This window comes from Spodoptera frugiperda, chromosome 6, assembly GCF_023101765.2.
Source record: "Spodoptera frugiperda isolate SF20-4 chromosome 6, AGI-APGP_CSIRO_Sfru_2.0, whole genome shotgun sequence".
NCBI classification, from domain to species: Eukaryota; Metazoa; Arthropoda; class Insecta; order Lepidoptera; family Noctuidae; genus Spodoptera; species Spodoptera frugiperda.
This window is the reverse complement of record NC_064217.1, coordinates 1429849-1450346: the sequence shown is the minus strand read 5'-3', so window position 1 is coordinate 1450346 and position 20498 is coordinate 1429849. Positions and strand designations below refer to the sequence as shown.

Here is a 20498-nt window from a genome sequence, read left to right as displayed (position 1 = left end):
ATGAAATAACTTGTAGATCCATGTACTCGTATGTCATTTCATAATTATTTTTAAGGTCTAACTGAATGATTAAACTGGAGGTTTCAGGTTAATCATGTGATTTCGATTTCAAATTTCTCCAAATTCTGATAAAATACGCTTAAGAGCTTGATTTACATGGGTTTAACAAAATAATAATATTTTATGAAAAAAAAGCGTCTTAATTTGCTAATCCTTTGATCTCACATAAGTAAAGAATTATACTACAATACTTTTTCTAAGTATTATAAACTCCACCGAAGTGAAGTTGTCAAAAATATAATAGACTCATTTGAGTGTTCCCCTCCACGGAAATCTTTAGTAAAAGGCGAAAGATTTATGCGTTTTGAAGGGAAACCAGAGTTACTTGGACTGCGAACTCTGGCCGACCCAACCAAACCGCGGAGAATCTTAACACCGCGATTCAGAAAATGACGTCACAGCACACTGCCATCTATGAGTAGAAGTTTTAACTAAAAATAAAGTAGTTCTTCAAGATAAAAAAGTAACAGCTGCCAATTTCTTAGTGTCGCCCTTACCAACAATGCAGCGTGTTTGAGCTCATAATAAAGCCAAGTACGCCCCTTTTGTTACAGATACCAAACTACAATGCACAATGAGGCAAAAACTAGATCTCCATTGCTTAAACATCGCTGGACGAATTTTTATGAAGATAATATCATTATTTTTCTACTATTTTGCATTCATCACAAAAGGAAATACGGTAACAAAATGTACTTTTGATTGTTTTTTTTTTTTTTGCATTTTGTATGGAAAATATAAGTTTGTACAAACAGCGACTTTGTCACGCAAGTTAACTTTCTACTGCCAATAATAATAATTCGATGAATTTATAATACATCGACAGTTCCCGGTCTAATTGAAATTGTTTATCGAATAAAATATATTTTTGTGAAGAATATTGTTTAAGTGAATCATACATTTATCTCTTGAATAATTATGATGAACGATTAAAGTGAAATATTCCATATTTCAATTCATGTACCTACATCTCATGAAATCACTCAGTTTCAAAGTAACTGCAGATATTTTATCATTTATAAACTCTTTTTTCAGTATAATAAACTCCACCAAAGTGAAGTTGTCAAAAATACAATAGACTCATTTGAGTGTTCCCCTCCACGGAAATCTTTAGTAAAAGGCGAAAGATTTATGCGTTTTGAAGGGAAACCAGAGTTACTTGGACAGCGAACTCTGGCTGACCCAACCAAACCGCGGAGAATCTTAACACCGCGATTCAGAAAATGACGTCACAGCACACCGCCATCTATGAGTAGAAGTTGAAAGTGCTGCTTGGAGATAAAAAAGTGACAGCTGCCAATTTCTTAAGGTGTGGCCCTTACCAACAATGCAGCGAGTTTGAGCTCTTAACAATGCCAACCACACCCCTTTTGTTACGGATACCAAACTACAATGCACAATGAGGCAAAAACTGGATCTTCAGATGATATGAAACATCGCAAGACAGATTTTTAGGAAGATAATATATATTTTTTTTACTATTTTGCATTCATTACAGGGAATTACGGTATAAAATGTACTTTTGATTCTTTCATTACATTATGTATGGAAAATATAAGTTTGTACAAACAGCGACTTTGTCACGCAAGTCAACTTTCTACTGCCAATAATAATTCGATGAATTTATAATACATCGACAGTTCCCGGTCTAATTGAAATAAAATTGTCTACTGAAAGACTTAAATTTTTAGAATGTTGTTTAAGTGAATTATAAATTTATTTTTTTGAATCGTGAAGAATAATTTAAGTGATATAATTCATATCTTGGGGGTGTAAGGGGTGAACTACCACCATTTTGCCCAAATGCCAACCTCACCTGCCCGTGGTGCATCCTGCCGATTAGCGAACGAGGCTCTGGCGACCGACTGATGGCGGGATAACCATCACTATTAAGGTAAACTAAATTACAGGCCAGTGACGGGCAGCAGCATCACTGGTGCGAGAAGTTTACGCCCTGCGATCGCCAACCCGCCTGCCCAGCGTGGCGATTACGGGCAACTCCTCCAATGTTTAAAAGAACAAGGCCGCGGCCCCTAGTTCCCGGCGGCCCCGCTAGGCCTGGCCACGGTGGCGGTCATGGTAGCGGCGGGGCAGGGGTGCGAAGAATCCCCGGGTTATGGGAGGCCACCAAAACAAATTGACCCTGGCGACGTACAACGGACGCACACTACGGCTTGACTCGCATCTGGCGCAACTGGAGGTGGATCTTGGGAAGATTAGGTGGCACGTTCTGGGGTTAAGCGAAGTCCGAAGAGAGGGGAGGACACCGTAACCCTAGAGTCCGGCCACCTTATGTACTTCCGAGAGGGAGACCAACAATCCCAAGGTGGCGTTGGGTTTCTGGTCAATAAGTCTCTCTCTGATAACGTTGTGGAAATATCTAGTGTGTCGAGCAGGGTAGCGTACCTCATTTATTTAAAGGGCTTTGTCGCTTGGCGACCATATCGCCCAGTGCAGGAAAAACAAAGTTTGGTTACTTATTACTAGCTTACGATCTACTTATCACTAATTTGTACAAGTGTTGTGCTTTATCGGACACTGGAAAAGCAAGCATGGAGTTACAAAGGCCAATGTCATTCACTCTTTGCGGACCAAAAATACTAACCCTAGTATTTTCATTCCGGGCACATTCCATCAAAATATGAAGGACATCATCAACCACTCCACATGAATCACAGCATGGTGACGGAACTTTTTTCATTAAATAATTAAACTTATTTGATGGAATATGTCCGGAACGGAGTCTTAAGGCGATAGTCATTAAATTTTTATTAAGGTCGCAGTCAATCCACGGAACCCGAGAAATCTCTGGCTGTATAGTTCGATACCAGATCCCCTTTTCTTTTGATCTTTCATCAAAATACTCCTGCCAAAGATCGAAACACTTATTTTTTGCTCTTCCAAAATAGTCCGAAAACAGTGGGGTAATATTCATGGGAACACCATCAACACACGCTTGTTTGGCAAGCATATCTACCACATCATTTTCTTCATATTGAACATGTGACGGAATCCATTGGAGACGTACCATTTTGGAATTAGATTGAAGTTTTAAGATTAATTCATATATGGCGTAGGCTGTCGGAATACCTCGCATGTGAGAAGTGTTTCGAGCCAAATGTTGCAGCGAACTTTTGGAGTCTGTCAGAATCACAAATTTATCACCGCTGACTGATAGAATATAGGATAAGGCTTCCAATATAGCAATCAGTTCAATATGCATAATAGAAATATCTGAATCAATCTTAATCTTCATATGACTTATTAGAATCGGATCCAAAAAGGCTGCGCCTCCCAAATCTTTATCTTTGGAACCGTCAGTAAAAATTGTATGATAATCTGGATACTGTTCTTGTATATATGAAGTACATAATTGTTTTAGCTGTATAATACTGTAATGACGTTTAGCTTTAGATATACTAGGAATTTTATCACTGATTATATGGGACAAATCTATGCTACTAATCCACTTATCGAGGGAAAACATTCCAAGTTGAGTACTAGAGTGTATAGGAGTAGAGTTATACTGTGAAAGAATGTCAATAAGTAACGGCAACTTTTTGTGTTGCCAATAGTTGGAACCTGTGAATAGTGAAAGATTTTCTAGCGATTGTAAGGTTTTATTGTTAACAAGAGATTTTGATTTTAAAATGAATTTGCTGGCTAGGTATCTACGACGAATATGAAGTGGTGGTAGACATAACTCGTTTTCCATTACATGTATTGGGGTGCTCCGTATAAATCCGCCGATAACGCGTAGCGCCTGATTTTGTATTCGGTCTAATTTAATTAATTTAGAGTTGCAGCTGTTATCAAATAAAAAACTGGCATAATCAATTCTACTACGAATTATGGAAATATACAAACGTCTTAAATGTTTTTGATGGACTCCCCATCCCGGACCTGATAAAATTTTAAGTAAATTAATGTACTTTATGACTTTCTGTGAGGTTTCATTAATATGCTTACCCCATCTTAATGAGCTATCCAGCCAGAGACCTAGATATTTTACATTATTGACAACATCAATCGAAGTGCCGTCAAAATCGAAATTAATTAATCTTCTAAAGCATCCTTTTTTAAAAACACAAATCTTAGTTTTACTTGAAGACATCGTTAAACCTAATTTTTCAATTAACATTTTAGTGTATCGTAAAGCAGACCTGAGCTCTTCAAATGCTAAATCTAAATTACTTTTGGTTGAATACAACACAAAATCATCAGCATATTGAGAGATATTAACCTGGGTAATATTTTGACATATATGTAATGTATGAATATTAAATAGAAGTGGAGCCAACGGATCTCCTTGGGCTAACCCGCGGCCAGTAGATCTAACAATCTCACAATTATACGTAACCACTTGCAGATGCCTATTTGATAAGAAGGACCACAAGTAACTACAGACTTTTGATCCAACCCCAAACTGATCTAATATGCGTAACAGGCAAGGAATATCAACATTATTATAAGCGCTTTCAATGTCTATAAAGCATGCCGCTGTCACGCAATTTTTTGAGAACCCTAGTTGAATTTCAGAAACCAATCGCGAAAGATTATCGAGACAAGATCGTGCTTTACGAAAACCTACCATGTCCTCAGGGAAAAGACACTGCTTTTCAAAGAACCATTCTATACGCTTAGCCAAAATGGCGTGAAGAATTTTACAGATACATGATATCAAGGAGATAGGGCGAAGAGATGAAGATGAACTATGTTTTGGTATTGGGACTACTTTAATTTGACGCCATTGTTGGGGAACAAAACCTACAGAAAAACATTGATTATATATTTGAAGTAACATTTGTTTGCCGGAAGGCGGGAGGTGTTTAATCATGGAGAAGGAAATTTGATCTGACCCAGGGGCTGTGTCAGTAGTCTTAATGCAGTTGACTAATTCTGGCATTGAGATTGGAGACTCTAACAGGGCATTATTGGAATAAAAGGCAGGCTGCGAAGGACAAACAAAATCTGGAGTGAGATCTTTAAGCAGACGCTCGGCTTTTTCTTTATCTACACTGGTGTTAGGGACTTGCCGGCCTTTTAGCCACCTCATCTTACGCCACATTTCGGATGCTGAAGAGGTCTCGTCTATAGATGTACAAAACTGCTGAAAAGATTTGCACCGAGCTATACGAATAAGCCTTTGAGCAGTGCTTATTTTCTCTTTTAGAATATCTAAATTATTTGAAGAGGGACACCTTCTCAGATTCGCAAGAGCCAAACGCCGCTCCGCAACAGCCCTGGACAATTCTGAAGACCAATATGGTTTTGGCTTGAATGAGTTACTTATGTTTTGAGGGATTCTTATATTTGGAATATACTTGTCCGCGGCTTTTTGTATTAAATTATATAATTGGTCATATGAACTCTGAGGATCTTGGGAAATTATGTAGTTTTGTAATTCATTATCTATAAATGTAGTATACGAAGTCCAATCAGATTTTTTAAAATTTCTTTTCGTTTGATAATCACGGCTTGTATTAAGCAAGCAGTTCAATTTAATTATTAAGTGATCACTGCCGAGTGATTCGTTTGTTGGTTTCCACGTAAATAACAAGGACAAATCTACAGAAACAAATGAGATATCAGGACTAGATTGCTGGAGAACACCATCAACCATCCTGATTCTCGTGAAGCTACCATCGTTTAAATGAATGAAATTATAATCCAACATGGAGTCAAATATTTCTGAGCCGCGTCGATCAGTTCTTCGAGACCAATTAGAGTGGTGAGCGTTAAAATCCCCTAAGATAAGAGTTTTACTATTACCGATAGAAAAGATTGTGTCCCAATCGCATTGCGTGGTGTGTACCGTCGACGGGCAATAAATGGAAATTATGTTCTCAATATGCTGACAATTTAGAATCTTAATATGTAATAATTCTATACCAGGATTACGACTTTGTGTAGTACAAACAATAGACTTAACAGAGCGATGGGTCATAATGGCGACACCGCCGTAACCATCTTCTCTGTCTAACCTGTACGTATTATATTCGCTGATTCTAAAAGAACTCTCGGGTTCCAACCAGGTCTCGCTCAACACGGCAATGTGTATTTTTTCTTGACTTAGGTATAATTCAAGTGAATGGTATTTGGGCCGTATACTTTGGCAATTCCATTGTATTATATTTAAGTTCGTAAAATTATTATCATTAGCCATTTCCTACGATTAAATGAAATATCGAGTCAATAGATAAGCTACTTACAATTTTTTGTTTCAGCCACTCTGTGAATATGGAAATTGATTGCTGGATTTTAATCTGAAGTGATTCTTTGCTTTTTATAATATTTCTTATTTTACTAATCAAATGCCAAAAACTTAGATTATTTAAAGATTCATCTGAATGTTTGTTCCTAGTTACTAATGGTACGTCCGGGTTTTCTGAGGAATCTGAAGATTCGGGGTTATGATGCCATGGTATGTCCTTTGTAGGCGTGGGAGTCATTGGTCGGCGCGGCTTCTTCAAATTCCGTTTGGGCTTAGGTAGTATATTTGTTGTCGCTGTGTCTGGGCAGTCCATTTCATAAGCTGTGTCGTCATTTCCATGCACTGGAACTGGAGTGGTTTTTGTAATCTCTGCATAAGTCGGCCCATCTTCGGAGACAGGATTAGCAACCACTCTAGGAGCTTGGACAGGGGAAGGAGGAACGTACATGGTCAGCGCCTTCCTATAGGTGCAGTTAAACTGTGACATAATATCTCGTATCTTCTTTTCCTTCTTAAATATTGGGCATGCTTTATCAAGCGCCATATGATCACCCGAGCAATTCACACACGTGAATGATGTGGCTGTACAGTTATGGTGTTTTTGTGAGCACTTGGGACAAACAGGTTGTTTGGATGGGCAACTTATCTTTAAATGGCCGAATTTCCAGCAGTTAGCACATTGGGTAACTGGGAATACAAACCGCTCCACTGGGATCCTCAAGCTGTAAATATAGACATAAGGTGGCAAAGAAGGACCTTTGAATCCTAGCCGAATGGTTTCACTCGGAGTCCAGCCGTTACCCTCAGGGTCATCCGAGCAACGTTTATTTAACCTCTTGACCGATATAATTTCAGCACTGCTTGATAAATTACTTTTAAGATCCTCATCAGAGATATCCAGTTCCATTCCTCTAATAAGTCCATACGATACACCTACTTCCGATGTTTTTTGACAAGACCAACCCATGTCGGTAAACACCGAACAGTTTATGAATTCCTCTGCGCCGATATCATTATCAAAGGTAACTAACATTTTATTCCGATGTACGTATTTAATCTTATAGATCTTGTCACTAGCAATGTTGTGTGTCTTAAATAGTCGTGCTAAAGCGAATTGTTTCGGCAAAGGTTCTTTACACGTCACATATACTTGTATCATTTCTTCTCTTCTATTCTCAACTTGTTGTTCCCTATTACATATGAGTTTGCTTCGTCCTCTATTAACTACGTTCCATCCTTCTTCTGAAGAGTTTTCATCTCTTGTCCTTTTCCTTCTTATCAACTCCGATTCACCTTGTTGTGTATTGTCCTCAAGTTCCATATTTGTACCGTCTTCTAACTCATCAGCACTCGACAATGTGTGGGTGAAATTCAATTCACTCATATGCACAAAGCAACAGCTGCAGGCCCGACCGGAGAAACCGGTGGCCCGCGCGTGAACAAAATTAAGCGCTTAGTTAAATATAGCACGTCCGATCACAAGAAAGCTTCGTGCGGAAGTGAGAATATTAAGTTAAAACATGAAAAATATGTATTTAATTATGCATATTTAAAAAAACGCGCAGTACGAATGTCACTGTCACTATAGGGGGCGGATGATGGTCAACTTCCTCGAACGAGAGGGGCTGTTCTTGATGAAACCGGTTGGCCCGCGCGTGAACATAAATACGCGATAAGCACCGCAGTTAGTTAGGCACTCTGAATATCGACTTTAAAGCAAATGATTCCGACCTACTATGCTCCAAACCATCACTGGATCTGAAACGTTCCATTAATCTGGAAAACCGATTTGCTGCCTTGGAAACCACAACGGACGTTAACCAGAACCTTGTAGTTCGTGGGACGAAGGTAAGATTCTGTAACATGCGACGTAAGGGCAGGAAGTCTAAACTTTCCGAGGAGTTGATGAAAACGACGTGAAAACCCACCCGTCACTGTAGGAAAACGAGCACTGAACCGGGAGATCAACAAACGCGTGCGGCACGACCTTAATACCGCTTCTATATTTTAAGGTGTTCGTACAATCTCTCGGCAGAAGCCACCTGACGAAACTGACCACAGCAACTGGAGAAGTTGTTGCCTCTAAGCCGGCGGTTCTTTCGGAAATAGAGGACTTCTATAGCCGGTTATACGCTTCGCATGCATCTCGCCCTGATCCCGAAAATGAGGACTCTAGAGCTACATTAACGCGCCATTTCACTGAAGACCTGCCAGAAGTCAGCATTGGCGAAGTCGAGATTGCTCTTGGGCAGCTTAAAAATGGAAAAGCCCCTGGAGAGGACGGCGTTACCACAGAGTTGCTAAAGGCTGGAGGCAAACCCGTACTGAGGGAGCTCCAAAAGCTTTTTAACGCTGTCCTATTTGAAGGGAGAACTCCAGAGGCGTGGAGCAGAAGTGTGGTCGTCTTGTTCTTCAAGAAAGGGGACAAAAGCCTTCTGAAGAACTATCGACCCATTTCGCTTCTAAGCCACGTCTATAAGCTGTTCTCAAGAGTGATCACGAACCGTCTTGCGCGAAGACTCGACGAATTCCAACCACCGGAACAGGCTGGATCTCGGAGCGGATACGGCACCATAGACCACATCCACACAGTGCGGCAGATTATACAGAAAACCGAAGAGTATAATCAGCCCCTGTGCCTAGCATTTGTGGACTATGAGAAGGCCTTTGACTCGATAGAAATCTGGTCTGTCCTGGAGTCCTTGCAGCGATGCCAGGTTGATTGGCGATACATCCAAGTGATGAGATGTCTTTACGAAGCCGCCACTATGTCCGTCCAAGTACAGAATCAGCAAACACGTCTCATACCATTGCATCGAGGAGTGAGACAAGGGGACGTCATATCCCCGAAATTGTTCACTAATGCAATGGAGGATATGTTCAAGTCGCTGCACTGGAAAGGACGTGGCATCAATATCAATGGCGAACACATCTCTCACTTGCGATTCGCAGATGATATCGTCATAATGGCAGAAACGCTGCAGGACCTACAAGGGATGCTGAACGACCTGGCTGACTCCTCTGCACGCATCGGCCTACGGATGAACTTGGACAAAACCAAGGTCATATTCAATGAACATGTTCTACCGGAACCGACTGCGACTCACGGAGCCGTCCTCGAAGTTGTTCAGAAATATGTCTACCTCGGGCAAACGTTGCAGTTAGGTAGAAACAACTTTGAGGATGAGGTGAATAGGAGAATTCAGTTGGGTTGGGCAGCTTTCGGAAAACTCCGTCGAGTCTTCTCATCGTCAATCCCACAGTGCCTAAAGACGAAAGTCTTTAACCAGTGCGTCCTACCCGTAATGACATACGGTGCCGAAACGTGGACACTTACGGCTAGACTGGTCCACAAACTCAAAGTCGCTCAGCGGGCTATGGAAAGGGCTATGCTCGGTGTCTCTCTCCGAAATCGCATTCGAAACGAAGTGATTCGGCAGAGAACCAAGGTGATCGACATAGCCCACCGGATCAGCAAGCTGAAGTGGCAGTGGGCCGGCCATATTAGCCGCAGGACCGACAACCGTTGGGGTAAGCGAGTCCTGGAGTGGAGACCGCGTCTCGGTAAACGTAGTGTAGGACGCCCCCAGGCGAGGTGGAGTGACGATCTGCGCAGGATGGCTGGCAGGAGCTGGATGCGAGTCGCTAGTGATAGAGCAAAGTGGCGAACAATTGGGGAGGCCTATGTCCAGCAGTGGACTGCTATAGGCTGATGATGAATTCATATTTTCATTCATGTATAAGTCATGAACTCACTCAGTTTTAAAGTCACTTCAGACTTTTTTAAGTATTATAAACTCCACCGAAGTGAAGTTGTCAAAAATATAATAGACTCATTTGAGTGTTCCCCTCCACGGAAATCTTTAGTAAAAGGCGAAAGATTTATGCGTTTTGAAGGGAAACCAGAGTTACTTGGACTGCGGACTCTGACCGACCCAACCAAACGGCGGAGAATCTTAACACCGCGATTCAGAAAATGACGTCACAGCACACCGCCATCTATGAGTAGAAGTTGAAAATGCTGCTTGGAGATAAAAAAGTGACAGCTGCCAATTTCTTAAGGTGTAGCCCTTACCAACAATGCAGCGAGTTTGAGCTCGTAACAATGCCAACCACACCCCTTTTGTTACGGATACCAAACTACAATGCACAATGAGGCAAAGAACCAGATCTCCATATGATATGAAACATTGCAAGACAAGTTAACTATCTACTGCCAATAATAATTCGATGAATTTATAATAGGGTAGACTGGGTACGGTTGAAACAGTTTCACTTATAACGTCCATAGTTCTGCTTTTTATAACCCGAGCGATGAAGAAGATATGTTAAATAAAAGAGCATGTTTCTGTCTACTAATAGGCAATATGTTTTTAGTCCCAGGTGTGTTATTTTTAAGAGTAGATCAAATTAAAAAATAAATCGGATTTGTTGCAACCGTCCCCATACCAGGGGCGGTTGAAACAGTGAATGGGGTCAGTTGAAACACATGCGAATAATACAAAATATAATATTACAACACGTTTTATTAATTGTTTATTTTAAATCTAAGAATAATTAAGTAACTCTTTGACATTAGTAATCAGTTTTCAATATTTATATACTTGAAACGATATTTTTAATCAGCCTTTAATGTTTTAAAGCACACTATTTAAAATATATATTATCAATCATCAAAAAACTAAGTAACTACAAATTACTTAACATTGATATAAAATTTACGTAAATTAAACCAAAATCAACTGTTTGTTTTTTAAACATAGCAAACTAAACAATAATATTTTAAAAAAAGTGAAAGAAAACAATTTTTGGCTTTCATTAGTCCAATAAGGATAAGCCAAATTTAAAGATCAATCAGATCACTCTTCACACGTCCACATTAAAAAATATTATTTGGTGTAAAAACAAGAAAAAAATAATAAGTACACTGTTTCAACCGTACCCAAAAAAAATGTTTCAACCGTCCCCAACTCCTACTTTAGGTAAAATTCAGTTATTAGTCATTGTAACAATAATGATACACAAAAACTAGTCACAATGTCATATTCCGCGAGCTTCATTTCAAACAACAACGCACCCTCAATGCTGTCACTTGAATAAAAACGACAATAATTGGAAAAATCTCCAAGTAAAAATACTTACTTTTGGTTATCAAAACACAATAGGGTCCCCTAGAAATAGCCAAAGCGCGCGGAGAGTGACGCAACACTAAGATTCGTGTTTAGACCTATCGTCCGCTTCGTTCTCCCCTTGGACCCCTAGCTGCCCCGCCAACGGTTTGCGAGATATTCGTTTTGTTTCAACCGTCCTTTGTTTCAACCGTACCCAGTCTACCCTACATCGACAGTTCCCGGTCTAACTGAAATGGTTTATCAAAAAAAAATTGTGAAGAATGTCGTTGAAGTGAATCATACATTTTATTTCTTGAATAATTATGATGAACGTTTGGAGTGATATAATATTTTATATTTTCATTTATGTACATTTCATGAACTCACTCAGTCTTAGTCACTCAGATTTTTTTAAGTATTATAAACTCCACCGAAGTGAAGTTGTCAAAAATATAATAGACTCATTTGAGTGTTCCCCTCCACGGAAATCTTTAGTAAAAGGCGAAAGATTTATGCGTTTTGAAGGGAAACCAGAGTTACATAGTCAGCGAACTCCGGCTGACCCAACTAAACCGCGGAGAATCTTAACACCGCGATTCAGAAAATGACGTCACAGCACACCGCCATCTATGAGTAGAAGTTTAAAGTGCTGCTTGGAGATAAAAAAGTGACTGCTGCCAATTTCTTAAGGTGTGGCCCTTACCAACAATGCAGCGAGTTTGAGCTCTTAACAATGTATACCAGACCCCTTTAGTTACGGATACCAAACTACAATGCACAATGAGGCAAAAACTGGATCTCCAGATGATATGAAACATCGCAAGACAAATTTTTACGAAGATAATTAATATTATTATTTGTTTTACTATTTTGCATTAATCACATAAAGAAAATACGGTTACAAAATGTACTTTTGATTCTTTTATTACATTTTGTGTGGGAAATATAGTACAATGAACAACTTTATCACGCAAGTTAACTTTTTACTGCCAATAATAATAATTTGATGAATTTATAATACATCGACAGTTCCCGGTCTAATTGAAATTGTTTTAATCGCAATATTGATATTTTTGTGAAGAATATTGTTGAAGTGAATCATACATTTGATTTCTTGGATTGTAATTAACGATTTAAGTGTAATAACGATTTAAAAATTCATATCTTCATTCAGGTTATAAGTCATGAACTCACTCAGTTTTAAAGTCACTTTAGACTTTTTTAAGTATTATAAACTCCGCCGAAGTGAAGTTGTCAAAAATATAAAAGACTCATTTGAGTGTTCCCCTTCACGGAAATCTTTAGTAAAAGGCGAAAGATTTATGCGTTTTGAAGGGAAACCAGAGTTACTTGGACTGCGAACTCCGGCCGACCCAACCAAACCGCGGAGAATCTTAACACCGCGATTCAGAAAATGACGTCAGAGCACACTGCCATCTGTTGGTTGAAAACAAAACTACACAAGTAGTTCAATATTATACTTGCTCTTCTTATGTAAAAAATATTAAGTAAAATAAAAGATACAACACAATTCAATACTATTTTATTGCTAATGCATGTTTGTATTTCTATATAAATTATTTTAGATAATAATATAACTAAATATTTAAAGTAAGAATTTGGTTAGTTCAGGACAGAGACATTTAGCCACACTATACATATTTTATTGGAGAACAATAATAAATATTTTTTTTATTTTAATAATTATTTTCATTTTTGTACACATTTCTATAACATAAATTATTTTAGATAAATAATATTTACACACGTTAGTATATATTTAAAGTAAGAATTTGGTTAGTTCAGGAAATGCAGACAAAACCTGTACCCAAATATAGCTTTAATGCTTGTCTACCGAATGAATGTAGAAAACTTAAGTTACGGGGATGACCATGATAACTATAAAACTTTACACCAATCCCATATAATTTTGTTTTCCACTCTTTTTATAGACAAGCACTAAAAGGCATTTGGCTAGAGGTCTCTACAGGCTCAGAATAGTTAGTTTTGGAAGGAATCATAAATTAACAGAAACTTAAACTTAATCTTAAAGCTACTTGAGCAAAAAGCAATTTAAATAAGTACCTAAAATCAATAAATAATTACACATAAAATAAATAAATAAATTAGTGTCCTAACATTTAATACAGAAAATAATACTGTTAATCGTTCAGAGCATAGTTAAGTATAACTTATCAAGTATTAATTTAACATTATTGATGGCGTACCATTTATTATAAAAATAATAATGAGTAATCATTTCGTTACAAGATTTAGTCGTCACATAATAAAAATCCTAAATAAATAAATTTCATCATTGTTAAAAATCTTATAACATCTAAAGTCATTAGTTTATTGCACGTATAAATTAAGATTTGAAAAATTATATTGTTACCCGACATTACTTGTCATATTATTTTGTAGGCGTCCTTTTTTTGAGGGTATAACTTCTCCCGCCTTGCGTGAGGTTTTTTTATTAATTACTAGTGTGGGTGAGTGTATGTAGTATAAATATAGTGATTTTTTTACAAATTTTTAAGTCGTCTAGTCCAAACTTCTCTTTTCTTTCTTTTAGTTTTCCTACCATTTGAAACTATCCGACGATTTTGATTCTCTCTCAGTTTATTTGTTACATTCTTCATCCATTCTTTTACTCTAGAAAACAATGTAGTTTTATTATCTTGTATCTCTGTCTCACTTCCCTTATAAATTCTTGCTTCGCTCATATCAGGAACTAATCTTCTATTATTTGGGAAAGAATGTAACTGCCAAGTTTTCAAATCATCATCCCATCGCCACTCAGGCTTATAAACATGAATAACTTTTGGAGCTTCCCTAGCATATGGTAAAAACCAAGGAGCAAATAATGCAGCGAAACCCGACCCTGCAAATAATAATCCTAGAGGTGCTAAAATTAATGGAAACAGACCTATACTCAATGGATTGATAGTAGCTAACCAACCTAAAGCGTCTAATGCTGGTCTAAAAAAATCTACTAATGATGAAAAGCTAAATATGTCATCATCAGAATCTCCTCCACCACCTGGAGCTATAATAGCAGAACTTGGTGACGAAGCAGCCCCAAAGCCAGATTCAGCAGATTGTGGCTTTTTAACATTATTTGCAGATTGATAATTAGCTAATTCTGTCCCTTCAACTGAGGCGCTTTCAGCATTACCATCTTGGTTCTCATCAGACTCAAAATAATCTTCGTCTTTTGAGGAATCTGTGCCTGAGTCATCACCTAGACCTAAACCAAAACCTCCAGGAAATAAACTATCACTCTCTTCTTCTGATTCTATCACGACATTCTTATTAATAACATTTGTATTTACTGCAATATTTAAATCTGGACAAGCTTCTTTAGCTTGACCTTGAAAAGTATTATTTAAAGTTAAGTAAATAGTGGGGCAATCTTCAGCATGTGGACTGTATTCCTCTGGTCTTATAACAATCCTATCAGTGTATGAATTAGTCGGTTCAAACGTGGATACTTCGTAGTTATTTCCACCGTAATTTTGAACATTATTGTTGTATTCATAATTTGTTGGTCGTGTATTGTAATATGGTCTTTGTGTCGTTGTTTTACGGGTCACTTGTTGAGTCCAGGGTTTGGGGTAGCCTAGATTTGTTATGATTGGTGTGGGTGTAGGAATGTTTGTGTGATAGTACGGAGGTCTTGTGGGACGAGGGCGTGGGGTATTAATCACTTGAATATTTGGGGTATATACAACATGGTGGGATTCATCTGGATAAGGATACTGCGGTCTTGGATTATTATTGTACATCATATTGTTATTGTCATTATAATATGGATCATCATACATATCGTTGGGAGGCCTTGTATATCTTTTGGCATTCATTTCACTAGAATTTTCGGTGCTTGTGTCATCTTTTACACTATTACCACTATGCTTTGTTGTACTTTTAAGATCAGGGTCCAAAGTACTAGCTTCATAGGAAAAATTTAAGTCATTTAGTTTAGTTTTGTCCCTCCATTTAGTTAAAACTTTTCTGATAGCTGGTCTCTTTCTGTCGTGAGATTCTTCATCATTATTATTTACGGGTTTTGGTTTGTATTTGTTTTTTCGTTCTTCAGAACTTGTACGGATTAGACGACTTGTTCTATTGCGTGCTGATTTAATAACATTTTGATTAGTATTGTAACTTTCACTATAATTATTTAAATTACTAGTTACATTGTTAACTTTACGTTCATCGGTTTCTGTACTATTAACAAAACTAATGACTTTAGATGCTAACTTAAAACTATTCGAACTTAAATTATTACTTTTATACCTTATTGGTGCATTCGTTGATTTTTCATTCTGTGCCTTATTTGTAGTAGAAGAGGCAACATCATCTTGAGGTCGCGAATAAACTGACGGACAAACTAGAACTACTAACAAAACTAAAGTCCACTTTGAACACACACTTTTTCGCCTCGTCATGATGTTTTTCGCGTACTCTACCTGTAAAAAAGAGAGGTTATGGTTAGAAAATGATAATTAGATAAAATAACAATGTAAGGTGTATGTGGTTACCACGGTAAAAAGGTGAAAGTGTTACTTTGAAGAGTAAATAATGATGTGTTTATTATTACTTAAACAAGCTAAGCCTACGTGAGGAGGAGACAGGTCATTGTATTGTACTTTTAGCATTTAGTTTGATTATATTCGCATATAGAATCTTTCATTATCATCAATCTTATACATACATGAACATACATGGAGTTATTGAACGTTTAAAATTAGTCGAAGTCTACACGCTATGCAATAGAAATAAAAATAAAATAAATATCGTCACGACTTTTATCCCCAATCGGGTAGGCATAGGTGTACACTATGTACAATGTACAACCACTTTTCACAATTTATGTTATATGTCCCATCTAAAAGAGGGTGAGCCTAATCCCATATACCAGACCTATTTCCAGACTCCGTGCTACTTCTGAAAAATTATAAGGTATAGGAATATTTTTATATAGGAATATATTAAGTAGTGATATTTTTCTTTCGTACAACTGTGATATTAGAAAAACTTAAATTTTATATGGACCATGAGATTTCAACGACGAATAAAATTAACTCCTACATTACAACAATAAAACAATCGATCACCAATTTTCACCATAACCTACTTAAAGGACACTAAACAAGTCTAACCAAAACAAATCCACTGACCCAAATACAACATTCCAATTCCAATTCAAAACAAAAATATAAAACTAGAAAAACTGGTGGAACGGAGTAAAAGATATAAAAAAAAAAAACGATCCGTTAACCCATCATTAAGAAGGTACCGTTAAGCTTGGCCGTAATATCGGCCTGGGCTATTTGTTTAGGCTTCGTAGGTTATATTAAAAAATCTGTTGATGACGTATTGAAAGTTAGGAATAGTGTGATGGAAATGGATTTGTGCATATTTGTAATAAACTTTAAAGGAGTTGGTGGTACGTTTGGCAACCATCAACGGCGTTTCCATTCTATTGAACCTAAAAAAACAGCCTTCAAAAACTTTTAATTTCGTTTAACTTAATACACAAAGAGTGCTTTTCCAACAGATATGTACTATGCTACGTCTACGTTGCTGTGGATGCGTCTGGCTTCCACTAATCATACGCATTGACACACATAGCTTAGCACTGGTGGAAACAAACTTAGCTAAGCTATGTTTTAAAACAGTTTTAATTGTTTTAATTTAATTAACCTCTTGTATATAAGACATTGTGTCTAGCGTGGATCCACGTTTCGGCAAACGAAAAAAAAAAAGATTAATTGCACACAGTTCTATTATGACGCCTGTATTTTATAAACAGACTTATAATTTGGAAGGCCATAAAGGATAGCGTATGTTTTTGTATTTTCATTGTAGATATTATTTGTCTTTCCACCCCTTATAAGGTCAACACTAAACCATCAACCACAAAACAAAGTGAATATTGTAAACAGAATGTTAGTTTTGAAACCACAAATATGTATTGGAATTCTTTCACTTACACATATGTGGTTTCTATTCAATTACTCACAAAGACTGAAGATAAAATCTACTACGTTCTGTGGTTTTGAAGATAGTATGTCTTTATACATTTTTAGTGGCCCTGGTATCGGAATGTGCTGAATACGGTAGATGACTAATTTTTATTTGAATGTCCATCTTGTACATTATTTTAAAATATTAGACACGTATTTTTTATTTTCTTACGGAAACAAATACTTTGGCAGAACCCAGTGCGCCTTGTATGTGCTGAAGGTGACTACCGGGAAGGTATTTGTGGGGTAAAATCCTACACTCCCTAGCCTTTCTCGATAAAGCAAGGCCAATGATGTCCTTCATAAAAAATAGGGTCAAAGTACGTTGATTCCAAATTACATTGAAGTCAAAACTGGCAGAAACGTCTCCTTTGAAATAATAAACTACTAATCTATACTTTTATTTACCCATTCGAAGCACATATCTCTGTAAATGTTATGTTAATTAACTCATTTACATACTTTTGCTGACCAATGACTAAGATTTGCGGAAAATAGTAATTCTTTGAATTCTACTTTCTACAGATTAGTCACTTAATTATATGTGTATTGACCCAAATAAACTTAAATCCTTGTTGATGACTAAATGATAGACATAAATTTAGCATTATGGCTGGTGTAGTCCAGTTCATAAACACTGTTAAGTTGTGAAACGATTTGATATCCAGGTCGATTAAAGGTTATGAAGATCCGATCAAAATTCTTAGTACCTAGCAATGACGCAGCAGATTGTTTACTATCATTTTGCTTAACAGCTCACACATAGGCACCGTTTACTTTTATTTCAAATTTCTGTAGTGCTTGAAGTTTGGGCTTCTCTCAGTTGCGCAGTTTTTTTTGTGCTTCGAGGCTACAAAACAGTTATTAATATCTCTGAGACTTTAGATGTTTTCAGGGTTGTATCCATTGTAGATCCTGACTTACAGGAGTTGCAGCGATTTGGGAAGTTGTGGCGGGTTAATAATAAGTTCGATAAGTCCAATAATCAACCAAAAATAGAAAAATAGTCAACCTGAGAATAAAACCTCTCCCTTGCGACCACTAGACAAACTAGTCTTCTATTTCAAACAAGCCATCAAAGAAGTAACTAAGAAACCGTTTACAAGTCCATACTAAAGTACTATGTTTATATCTTCCGGAATACATAAACTCAGCATAGCTACGTCTATTTTATGGAATTTTTATGTACAGTATCAGTTATATTACGGTATATTTCTACGTGTTTCATGGTGACGTCTGTTACAAATACACACACTACGTAGTAGGTACTAATGTTTGTATAACTGATAGAAATAAGCCTAAATGGATATTTCAATATTTGGTAAATAGGCATGACAGTTTTTCTGCTAACAGGACATCGAGTGTCTTATGTGCCAACGTCGGCGTCGGCAAGGTCAAACACGCAACGGGTTAAAAGTATTATTATAACAAGATTCTCGTAAGTTTTCAAGACACATACTTTATGAAATAAATAATAAGACAACGATAATAGTCTGGACCAAAGACCTCCTCTACATAAGATGATTTCGCTTAATATTAATATTTCAGTTAATTTCTATTAGCACCATTTAGAAATCACTACTTCGTCTTTACATCAACATTTATTAGTTTGCAGTAAATTATGTCTAAAGATATGCTTAGATTAACCTACCTATCTACTTTCATGCAGTTAAATAGTTTATGGATAAATATAGAAAAGTACCGTTTATTAACTTACTTATCAATAAATAATCTTAAGAATGTAGACATCAATATAATTAACTAGATGGTATTACCCCCGCGAATCTAGTTAGTTATCTATTTATTCTCTCCTATTATATTCATTATTATATTGAGTAATTGCTACAGCAACCTTAAATAAAATAACCACAAAATAAACTAAGCAAAATATATGCTTGGATCACGTAAACTATTTGAAAAAATTAACAAAAACTCAGTTATACCGAGACTGTGAACTGTTTTTTATTCTATGATTTAGATTTTAGTCACGTAAAATCTTCCTAGACCCTAATACTAACTAAAAAACTTAATTTCAAATAACAATTTTCCCAAAAAACACTTATCTCACTTCCATTACCAGAAAATCTCATGCACTTCAAAAACATTTAGTTTGTACTACACCAGAAAGAGACAACAAACCACAGTTTAAGGTCAATGACCGTACGACCATGACCGACTAGTTTCGTCCACCAGATCCACTGGCCTAGTTGTGGTATAAGAAGTTCCCGTTTATCTTCATACGTATACAATTTAATGACGCATTTACATTTTTAATGGGTACATAAAAAATGCCTAAATATGGAATTTTAATAAAATTTTTTTTGAGACTTTTGTATAAATATTTTTTATAATTTTTGTAAGATAAATTATATGTTTTATTAAAGAGTTATTATAGTGCTGTGTGAAATAAAAAATACCAATTTAAGCAAATTTTATTTTAGTCAGTCATTATTAATGATTTTATTATTATTTAGTTTATGTATTTTATTTCTTGAAGTAGGTTAATTAAAAACATGTTGATTTAGTTTAATTATTATGTATCCTTATTTATCTATACGACAAAAAAATCTTTAAGCAAATTGACATTCGCATTTATTTTTCTGATATTTTGAGTGCCACAAATAGAGAAACTAAAGAACTAGAATGAGTGACACCATATTTGTTTTACACCATCCATTTTCATTTTCTGTACACACTAGTCGCTAAATAATGATTCAAAAACAATAACATAAAAGTGAAGTTTTACGCATCACTGTCAAAATTTCAATGCAATTATGACGGTCTACATATTTCTAGAATTCGGGGCTCATTTCACTTACGATGACGCATAAGCAAAAATTGTTTACAACTTTCTACCAAAGTATTTACTGCGAAGACTCATATGCGCGTATTTTCCTGTATAATTATGATTAATAAATCAGACATGTATAAAGTAAGCACTGAAAGTAAAGTAAACACCTTTTATGTTGGGGAGCTAATGGACACTTTTTTAAAGGGACAAATCATCAGAATCAATTCCGCCTTGGGCGAGGCGAAATGGAAACTCAGGCTCTGATTGACTAAAATTACTCCTGCTTTTTG

The 20498-nt window shown here is 36.6% G+C and overlaps 2 protein-coding genes and 5 non-coding genes across 8 annotated transcripts in view; 1 reads left to right on the top strand and 6 right to left on the bottom strand.

Annotated features, from left to right (window-relative positions):
- Nucleotides 1-20498, top strand: part of LOC118267378 (fumarate hydratase, mitochondrial) — a 388013-nt gene that overhangs the window by 8339 nt on the left and 359176 nt on the right. The gene's annotated exons all lie outside the window — the stretch shown is intronic.
- The window catches only part of LOC118267654 (uncharacterized), a 41493-nt gene that overhangs the window by 3893 nt on the left and 17102 nt on the right, over nucleotides 1-20498 (bottom strand). For both annotated transcript variants that reach the window (XM_050694138.1, XM_035581761.2), the window contains exon 2: nucleotides 15685-15857. In XM_050694138.1, the coding sequence (XP_050550095.1) occupies nucleotides 15685-15836 (152 nt within the window). In that variant the 5' untranslated portion in view covers nucleotides 15837-15857. The remainder of the gene's footprint in view (nucleotides 1-15684; nucleotides 15858-20498) is intronic.
- On the bottom strand, nucleotides 269-384 carry LOC118268015 (U5 spliceosomal RNA). Its single transcript, XR_004782993.2, has one exon. It is a non-coding gene; the product is annotated as a U5 spliceosomal RNA (small nuclear RNA).
- On the bottom strand, nucleotides 1103-1218 carry LOC118268017 (U5 spliceosomal RNA). Its single transcript, XR_004782995.2, has one exon. It is a non-coding gene; the product is annotated as a U5 spliceosomal RNA (small nuclear RNA).
- Nucleotides 10070-10185, bottom strand: LOC126910818 (U5 spliceosomal RNA). Its single transcript, XR_007705392.1, has one exon. It is a non-coding gene; the product is annotated as a U5 spliceosomal RNA (small nuclear RNA).
- LOC118268018 (U5 spliceosomal RNA) lies at nucleotides 11809-11924 on the bottom strand. The gene has a single exon (XR_004782996.2). It is a non-coding gene; the product is annotated as a U5 spliceosomal RNA (small nuclear RNA).
- Nucleotides 12619-12734, bottom strand: LOC118268016 (U5 spliceosomal RNA). Its single transcript, XR_004782994.2, has one exon. It is a non-coding gene; the product is annotated as a U5 spliceosomal RNA (small nuclear RNA).